At 42.1% G+C, this 10,545-nt stretch overlaps 1 protein-coding gene across 1 annotated transcript in view; it reads left to right on the plus strand.

The window, feature by feature from the left end:
* Positions 1-10,545, plus strand: part of PPFIBP2 (PPFIA binding protein 2) — a 137,792-nt gene that overhangs the window by 122,031 nt on the left and 5,216 nt on the right. Inside the window, exons 24-27 of the mRNA XM_018559741.1 lie at positions 2,463-2,585; positions 4,400-4,525; positions 5,169-5,357; positions 8,524-8,676. Coding sequence (XP_018415243.1) covers positions 2,463-2,585; positions 4,400-4,525; positions 5,169-5,357; positions 8,524-8,676 — 591 coding nt within the window. The remainder of the gene's footprint in view (positions 1-2,462; positions 2,586-4,399; positions 4,526-5,168; positions 5,358-8,523; positions 8,677-10,545) is intronic.

Consider the following 10,545-nt stretch of genomic DNA (forward strand, 5'->3'; position numbering starts at 1 on the left):
GACGAGGAGAGACACAAGGTTAGTGTATGGAGCAGCGTGCACCCGCACAGACACCGTGGGACATCATAGAAGAGGAGGACAGAGGAGTCAGCGCTGGATCAGAGACCCGCACCCAGCGCTGGAGGGACAGCTGAAAAGGACAGGAAAGAAGAAGATGATTGAATAAAGAGATATCATTTAAGGCAAGTCCCTACAGCAGAATTGGGAAGGGGAAAAAAATAAATCTGACTTTAATGTCACTTTAAACTGAACTCCAGATTTCCCTTCAGTCTTGCACAGTTGTACAGGCTCCTTTGCTTACTTTGATTTCTCTGCACACTGTGAGCTTCCCATACTTTGCTTTAGAAGCTGCCACAAATCATGTAGAGCCCGCTCCATTTGCTGGCTGCAGTACATTTGCTGGCTGCAGTAGTTCAGCTTTCATGCACACTGCATTTGGTAACGCCCATATGTGATGGTGAACCTAAATGATTGAGAGAACTGAAATCCAATGAGTGCTTTCCTCCCCTGTCTGACTGTCCCTGGCCCACCCCTTTCACTCATTGGATTTTAGTTCTCTCAATCATTTAGGTTCAGCATCACATATGGGCGCTACCTAATGTAGTGTGCATGAAAATGCAGCCTACCTAGGAATGCCTACTCCTCAAGACTGACTTCAAGGCATTTTTGATATTTCCAAAACTTCTTTCAAGAGCCAGCCCACTATTTTAGGGCCGAGTTCTCTTTAGAGAAGCACTGAGGCAGGTAGCTTTGATGTTTTCAGTGAACGTTCATTTTAAGCAGGTAATGCCAAAAATAAACATGTCTCAATATATTTTTTCCTTGTTTGAACATATTGTTAGAGAACACTACATTTTGGCCACTACATGGTGCTGAGGAGCATTGGAAATAAGAATTTATTCCCGATGCTCCTCAGCTCCATCTAGGTACTATAATGTAATATAACACAACAATACATTCGAACTGTAAAAAAAATATATTAACATTTAATTGTGGCATTATTCAACCAAAACGAATGTTCACAGATAATCGCAGGGTGAAAGGCCCTGTGAATTGTTTATAAATAGACCCCATAGTGTTCTGCATTTGTATAAGTTTGAGACTGAAATGATATTGCATTGTGCTATCCACAAATAGAAATGTATATAGCCATCCTTATTGCCGTGAAGTTTAATTTGTGAGTGCTAACTCCAAAGAGTGACCGACAGCAACCAATGAGAATGAAGTCAGCCCAATACAAGATGCATTCTGATTGGCTGATATAGGTTACTACTTTTAGGAATAAAGTGCTTTATGGGCTACAAAAAATTTAGTTTATCTGTTTATTTCCATATTTTTCAACAAGTCTGTGAGCAGCGTAATACTATCAGAACTTCCTCTGCCCGGGAATAAGTAAACTGCCATCCATTCTATTTGTGGCACCGTAGGGGTCTGTTCTATGCCAGTGTAAATATTTTGCCTGGCAACGTGTGATAAGGAACTTCAGTGCTGGAGACAGAAACTGATCCTTTCCTGACAAGATCCAGAGACAGGTGCTCCTGGTTCAGTGAAAGGGCCATTCCGGGGTGGGGGGGGGGTTGGATGGAGGAAGTCGAGGCTTAAGTGCTAAAATAGACATGTGGTAATGCAATAAATGAGCTTCATACAGGCAAGAAAATGCAAAAGAGGAAGTTAAAATGCTTCTCTCTGAGCTTGGAAAATAAACTTGAAGCCACGCCAGCAAAAAGTTAAAGTGGACTCTCAGGCAGATTATCATATAACTAAATATTAACTCTAAATATCACGCTGGATAAAATATAGGTGACATTTATAACTGTTGTATGATGAAGTTAAGTAGGAACAGATGTGACTTAGAGCAGAGTTCCTTTACCCCTTTTCAGTCACGGCACCTGGTAAAAGTATGCACCCTGGGCTAAAAATGTCAACGCAAATGAACGATGTGTGGTCCCCCAAAATCCATATTACACCCTTATCTTAGATAGGAGTCCAGTATGGAACCTCATGCAAAAAAAAAAAAAAACAAGGTGGGGTTCCCCTCCACATCAGAATCCCTCCTCTTTTACTTCAGAGACCCCCCTCTTTCACACCAGGGCCCCCCCTTTTATTTAATAATGAAAACAGTGCAGTTGCAGCAGCATTGTTTTCTCTACTGAATGCAAATTGTGTGAACTGCCCTAAAAGCAGCTACAGATGTCATTTGATGGATGGCTTTAAAGCTTTTAGTGACTGTTAAGAATCTGTAAATCGTAAAATGTCCATAGCCTGGGTACAGGTGCCCTTTAAGAACCCAGAAACAAAACATGATGTTCCATGCTATTATCATTTTATACAGTCAGCAGTATGCATGCTCTTTATATGGCTGTAAAGTGCTGTAGAAAATGTAGGTGCTATATAAATAAAAGGAATGTTGCTACATGGATCCCATATTTCCCCATGGTAATATTTTCTGCTCTGTATTCCAGAATGACCTTCTCTTCCTAAAAGTGACCAGCCAGCTGCACCATCTCAGCATTAAATGTGCCATTCATGTTTTACATGCAAATAAGTTCAACCCAAACTGCCTGCGCCGGAGGCCAGCTGACGAGGTATGAGTGTATAGTCTTTTCAATGTTTTGCTTTTTTGGTTTTGTTAGATATACAGTACGTGTTATAGCTGAACTCCAGGCACGAAAACATTTATTTAAGTATATTGCTCTATAGCTGCATAGGATATAAGTCGACTATGTGTGCACTAAATGTCTATGCAAACCCAACTACTACCTTGAAAAAGCAGTGATGACATCACCACTGTGTTGTATATAGGCTATGTAGAGAGCAAAGTTGTGGGAGGGGCCCAGTAAGCGCCACCCATTACTGCAGAAAACTACAGGAGGTGGCAGATACGAGACCAGTCACCCTGCACAAGGAGAGAGCAGCAGTGCCCGGTCTTTATTACAGGAGGGGCAGATACGAGACCAGTCACCCTGCACAAGGAGAGAAGGCAGCACTGCCCGGTCTTTATTACAGGAGGGGGCGGAGATAAGACCAGTCACCCTCCACAAGGAGAGAGAGCAGCAGTGGTCGGTATTTATTACAGGAGGGGGCGGAGATGAGACCAGTCACCCTCCACAAGGACAGAGAGCAGCACTGCCCGGCCTTTATTACAGGAGAGGGCGGAGATGAGACCAGTCACCCTTCAACAAGGAGAGAGAGCAGCAGTGGTCGGTATTTATTACAGGAAGCTCTCACATAGAGGCAAAGTATAGGAGTTTTTTTCATACTGGATTACCCTCACTGCAGGCTGCGGATTCATTTGCTGGTAGGGGCTGGCTGATCTAACCACAGGGAGAACCAGGCTTCCGATATTCCTGGAAGTGTCAGATGCTGACGAATCTTCAGCCACTGTAGCCCTGCTAAAGAGTGGAGATCTGTGGTCTGATTGGTGAGACAAAAAAAAACCCCATAATCCAGTACATCTCCGCAATACATGCATGTTTTATCCCTTTAAAGATCCTGTCAGTACAGAAAGATAACTGTTGATCTGCCAGAAATGAACTCCTGAGTCCTCACAAAAAAAATATGAGTGGTGTCATCCCTACCCCAGTGTCTTTTGCTAAGCTACTTGACCACGACCACTCCCACTCTCGGATATCTTTAAACTCCGAACATAAAGGCTAATCATTTTGTATTCCATGATAAGAACTAGGAGGGCACTTTGAGATGAGGACAGTCACTTCATTAGAGCAATGATTGGATATTATGCATTTGCTCCCTCTTGTGGCTAATCTGCAAATTGCTTAACTTAACATGCATAAAAACATTCAAAGTGTAAGTTCACCTTTGAATTACTCTGTGAACATTAAGCAGCCATATAACACATGCACCTTGATAAATGTGCAGCACCATGTTTGACTCCTGTCTGTGCATTGGATTTCCATGAATCAGCATAGGAAACTGACGGCTATTTACCAGCAACACTATTCAACTCATGGCATCCTCTTTGCTGTCTTCGTCTTGTGATTGCAAGGCCTCACTGTGAAAAGTTTCCTCTGTGTCCTGATGCTGACGTAGATAGCACGAGGGGACCGAGCAACATCATGAGTTGGATGGTGTCGCTGGTAAATAGCCGGCAGTTTCCATTGCTGATTGCTGGAGCACAAGAGTACAGACAGAGGCAAACCTGCTATGCATTTATCAATGTACATGGGTTATATGGCTGTTTAGGGTTCATAGATCAACTGTAGGGTGAACTTCCACTTTAAGAGCAATAATGTAAAATTGTGAAAGGTAAGCTCTGCATTATTAACCCAAAATATGTGGTCATGGAAATGCATTGTACTTCCCCTTTAATAATAATATATGCTTGTAGTCTTTGCTTCGACTCAATTCCGTAATATTTCCGCCTTTTTCACCTGGGCAGAATAATATCTCACCATCAGACGTGGTCCAGTGGTCAAACCACAGAGTCATGGAGTGGCTGCGATCTGTAGATCTGGCTGAATATGCACCAAATCTTCGGGGCAGCGGCGTTCACGGAGGCCTGATTGTAAGAAAATGAATGTTGTTTTTTTTCTATTTCCTTTCTTAAACTATACAGGAACTCTTTTCACTATTCAGATTAGTCCACCCATTTTACGTGATAGAAAATTATATACAGTTGCTTACGGTTCAGAAAAACAACTTTAAAGAGACCCTGTCTTTTTTGTTTTTTAATAGTTTAACAGGTCAAATACCTTGTTAATTGATTAGTGTCTCTTTTTCTTGCATCCAAAATACATTGTTTGCTTCTGGGTGCCACCATCTTGGCTTCACCCAGCTCACTTGATTTTTTAATTGACTTTTCTTTAATCTGCTTACAGTGACTGCATCTAATAAGACATCTAAAAAGATGCAGTCACTGTTCAGCAGCGCCATTGGATTCAGGCAGGGGCTGCACCCTGAATACAATAGCTGGCAGTGCAGATTCCACTATCCATGATGTTTGCAGGAATGGCAGAATCCATAGACAACAGACTGAACAAAAATGGAGCCCTGTTTTCTTTGCTTAACGAGTCTAACCCCCCCCCCCTCCTCCCCCCTATCCTTGTTCCCAGGCTTAATGTGTTAAGAGAATCTGTAAATGAGAGAGTAATTAATGAATTATTCATGGCATAGTATCAGCTTATGAATAGATGGTTCTGTCTCCGCAGATACTAGAACCTCGGTTTAATTCAGACACCCTCGCCATGCTGTTGAACATTCCGTCGCAGAAGACACTACTCAGGAGACATCTAGCCACCAACTTCAGCTTGTTAGTTGGTCCTGAAGCTCAGCAGGAAAAGAGAGAGATTATGGATTCCACAACCTACTCACCTCTGTCCACCTCTGCCAAAGTCCGGGTGGGTTATTGTGATAAAGCGCAGTTGATCTATTTCACTTGTGCCATTCTGGATTATTCTGTTTATTTAAAGTGTGTTGTTTTTAAGGCTGAAATACTGGTAGCTGGAACGTCATGCCGAAATACATTGCCAGTTAGGTCCCAGGTTGGCATGGGAACCCCAAAGCTTGGGGTGCTCTAATATGAAAATTGACCAACCTGGCTTGGTCATGATCTGACTTTCCTTTCACATGTCCCAGTTGGCTACTATGTGGAATAGGCAGCCTTACTGGTAGGTGGCTTGGTGAATGGTTTACAAAAAGTGGAAAGCGAAGTGGGGTTTTGGAAGCACCAAAATGACAACTCCATATGACAATAATGCGTAAAAATTATTAATTACATTACATATTAATTACATGATATTAGTTTAAAAAAAAGCTCATAGCCAATTTATAAAAGCAACCGGCTGAGTAGATATGTCCCTATAAGCTCATTCCCTTTACCGAAAGCCTTCCATTTACAGTATAGATGTTTTAGGAGAAAACATGATTCACATTTTGATTGGTAATTTATAAATAAACATGATCAGGGTTAATTCATCAGGTGTCAAAAATTCATGAAAATAACATAAATAGATAGGTCTGGAAACAATGCTAGGAGGGCTTGGGAGTGGAGCAAGCTTTTTCTCTCCACTAACACCGCCCTACATGCAGAGTATGACCATTATAGCAAACCATGATTCAGATATACACACATACATTATTGTTAGACATGATCTGGGTTCAACATATAAACATATAATACATGATCTGGTTTTAAGGCAAGTAAAGTCGCAATATAATGCAGGTAGCATAAATGGTAGTCATGTGATCAAAAAGTTATTACTGTTGGAAGGATTAAGTGTGGAAGAGCGGTTTTGGCGTACGGCGGTTAGTGTGTGTTAAAAGATAAGTAAAGCCAAACCTTTTTTGGGCTTTTCTTCTGTTTTGGGTCACAGGAGGACATTTACTATTACTGTCTTCCTGTGACCCAAAGTCGGCTGATAGTGGGCTAATGCTGATGGCGCAAAGCCACGCTGCAGGTGGGAGAGATCCTGACAATTTTTCCGATCCACCTGGCTGCCTGATTGACAGCTGGCTCTGCCTCTCTAGAGCTAGAACAAGCTGTGCTCACCTCCTCCCCTCTCTGTCCCTCCAATGAGTGCTGAATGAACAGAGAGAGGAGAGGGGGAATCCCTGCAGGGGGCGAGACTGATAGTCATTGCTCTCTGCAGGGAGAAGATTGTGAGCTGAGCAATCAGCAGTTACACAAGTGTTCAGTTCTTGATCTATAGAGCTGGCGCATGACAGCTGCAGTGTCCCACACCGGCTCCAAGTATTCGGAAGAGTATATTTTACTATCCCAGTACTTCTCATTTAACAAGCTGACATAGTAGCCAGATCAAATATATATTTTAATATTCTGTGTAAGCTTGTTTTTTTCTTTACTCTACTTATTTGCATTTCATTGTTTTTTTGGGGTTTTTTTTTTTTGTACTAAATTATATTTTGTCTAATGCTTATCACCACATGGGGTCTGTCTACAGAATGCCCACAGACACACCACAGCACTCCTTTGCAGCAAGCAAAGCAGCATTTGGGCATGTTCTACAAAACATATTGAAGTGATTGCATTTTAGTGAATGACATTGTAACACACAAGCACAAAAGCAATTACCTCTGGGCCCATGCCTATAAACGATGCAGCTTGGCCCTTTCCCCATTGCACCAGTGAAGATGTCATTATGATATGTTTATTAGCATAAAGAAACCTGCCTACTCACAAATGTGTCATATTTTGCAAGGCATTGTATGAATGATAGTTTTTAGTATTTATGAATGAGTCTAACGAATATGCTTTTTTGCATGAACGCACAGTGGGATTTAGCTATGTAGCTGCAACTCTGCTTTTAATTATAGAAAAACAAGTTCTTGGTATACATTTGTTAACAATTAAGAGGTAGCGTTCTACCTACAATAAATAACCATATTGTGGGGATAATAAAAGTGGAAGTGAAGGCAACCGGCAAGATTCACAGCTGGAATATGTATGTGTAAAGTGTCCTGGCAAAAAGCAAAAATTCAGTTAGTTTTCTCATTCCGAAAACCCTGGGACAGCAATGCCAGCTTCTGACCTCACATTTCTCCTGTGCACTTAAAGCAATGCAGCTTGTTCAAGGACCTCTACATGGTATGATTGGCTACTGAAGGAACAGCAACACATTAAGTGAGCCAGACCTGTGCTTTCTCTATTGCACTTCAAGCAGTACAGCTTGGTCAAGGACCTCCCCAGGACATGATTGGCTAGTGAAAGGACAGGGACACTAAGGTCAGACCTATGCTCTCTCCTACAATCAACCAGTTACCTGTGTTCTGTACAGTGTAGTAAAGTATGATTGCCTTACCAGCTGCCCCTTCCATTCCCAGGACTAATATTAACAGGGTTATTCACAAGAGGGTGAAGGGTTTGGAGAAGGCAGGACTAGTGAACAATATAGGACAACATAGCTGATTTGGAAAAATTCTCCAATTCAGCTCACTTTCCAGTTCAGCTATGTTGTCCTAGATTGTTGACTTCTCCTGCCTTCTCCAATCTCTTCACCCTTTTGTGAATAACCCTGTAAGACTTACTAAAATAGTATTTTTATTAATACATGTATTTGTGTTTTTTATTCGTACAAAATTGGGGTAAATGGAGGTATTTTATATCAGACTACACTTTTGCTTTAAAAAAACAGGTTTACCTTTCTATAAACTAACCCTAACCCAGGGGTGGATTAATTAATAATATGGAATTGAGGAGCCAGTTTATCCAAACCAGGAGCCAGCAGTATTTCATTTAGGTGCCTGCTCCATGGTCAGCAACTAGAGAACCTCAAAAGTTAGGCACCAGATGTATTTCTTAAGGAGCATTGGCTACCTCTAACTGGCTCCTAGGATTGGTCCAGCCTTATCCCAACCCTTCCCCTGTTCATAAACCCCTAAAGCTAATTTTGACTAATCCCCCACCCCGCACGCACACACACACACACACTTACCTTAGATTTCCATCTTAAGACTGCACAAACCATTCTTCTTTAGAATATATATGCTTTTTATGTTCAAAGTACAATGTGCCATTTCATTCATTGATACTCTTGCATTTTACAGCCAAAGAAGCTTGGACTGTCCAATTTTGGCCACCTCCGCAAGAAGAAATTTGATGACTGCACGGACTATGTGTGCCCAGTGGATGCCAGCTCGAAAAGTGAAGTCAAGGCTCCCAACAACAGTCCAGTAAAAGAGGCTGACAAACTGGAGCAGGTGGGCAGACTAATCTGATGGCATCTGCATTTGGCATCAACCCCCCCACCCCACATACATACACCTCTTATTGTCATCTGTGTCTCTAACCACGTTTCGCCATGTAACCATCCAACCGTCTTTACCAGCATGGCTTCACCAAAAAGACAGACTTTATTTTTCGTAGAAGTAATCTATATTTGAGATTTTTATATGATGCCAAGCATGGCCTGGCGCTGGAGTTGCATCATAGACAATTTACCAATTTTATACAGAGGCTGCATTTTTATCTGCTGAAGAAAATTCTAATTTAACTGCAAATATTTAAATACTATTAAGATTATGAACTGTGTAAATATTGGCGGCGCATTGTTATATGATCATTAGGTTTTATCAAAGACGTATGTAAGAAAGTGAGTTTTCAAATGAAAATGTTACATGTACAGTATAAAAAAAGACTGCTAGATGACTGACTGATCACAGAAGATGCAATAAATGAACATTATTATTAAGTTATGTAAACATTCCATCTCCTGGTATAATTGTATTGTCATCCTTCAGTCTAACCTGTTTGGCATGTATTGTGGTACATACAAATAGTTCCGTCTAACCTTCCTAATTTACGGTTGTCAACTGTCCTAAAATTTGTAGCAAGTCTGTAAAAGCTTATCTAGGCTTAAAAAGAAAAGATTCACGTATTGCCTTTTACCAGTCCTGAGATGTGGTGGCCGCATTTGTTTTTTCCTTTATTTTTAACTAGTTATCCCGTTCATTTCCATATACAGTGGTACCTCGGTTCACAAACGTAATCCGTTGCACGATTCTGGTGGCGAACCGGATTGGTTGCGAACTGAATCAAACTGTGATCAGACCGCGATCTCGACTAGAGGAAGCCACGACCATGTGTCAGAGCAGGGAAGATTGCTGCGGTTTTGTTTGCCACCCGATGCAGAGTTCACGAACAGAAGCAAAATTTTGCCGAACTTCCTGTTAGCGAACCGAATTGTTCGCGAACAGAAGCGTTCGTGAACCGAGGTACCACTGTACACTTTTTTTTTTCTCTACTGGATCTATGAGGGCAACCATTGTTGTCACACAAGCTTGACTTCTGCTTAAGTTCATCTCTATTACATGGTGGAATGGATCTAATTGTTTACACAAAAACTATAAGATTATAAGTGTTTTTTAGGCTTAGTGCCTTTCTTAAAGGAGAACTATGAGGTGAGTGATTTTCACTCATCCTCATAGTTCTAGCCGACCTGTGACAATGAAACTGTCACAGGTCGGCTCAGTAGATCAGGAAGTGAGCGAACACATACAGGCGCTCGCTCACTTCTCGATCCTGTCACTGCAGAGAGCCGTGACAGGGGAGGGACTGGATTCCACCCTCCCCTGTCCGATCCTCCAGCGCTGACTGGCGGAATGGACGGGGGAGGGGGGCGGGTACAGCTAGCTCTGCCTCTAGATAGGCAGAGCCAGCTGTCACTCACGCAGCCAGGTGGATCCAGACAGAATTGTCTGGATCCGTTTCAGCTGTGGCGTCTCAGTATACCGCGAGCTGTAGCTCGCGGTATACTGAGCTTAGGGTGACGGGAGGACACAAACTAGCGTCCTCCCATTACCCTAAGGAGAACTATGGGGAAAAGCCCTAACCCCATAGTTCTCCTTCAAGCTTTATTTTCAGCTTTCAAGAACATTGCATTTCTGGCAAGGTCAATAGGTCTTTTCTGTTCTTGCCTTCTTGCCAAAAATGTTCTTAGCCTGAAAGATGAAAACGAATGTTACCACATCGAAGGACTGGTAAGCTGCAAAATATTACATTTTGATGCGGGACCCCCTGCCCCCCCCCCCCCCACGCACAATAGAACAGCTGGTTTCACTTTTAAAATA

Source organism: Nanorana parkeri, unplaced genomic scaffold (genome assembly GCF_000935625.1).
Source record: "Nanorana parkeri isolate BGI_ZX_2015 unplaced genomic scaffold, ASM93562v1 scaffold414, whole genome shotgun sequence".
Lineage (NCBI taxonomy): Eukaryota > Metazoa > Chordata > Amphibia > Anura > Dicroglossidae > Nanorana > Nanorana parkeri.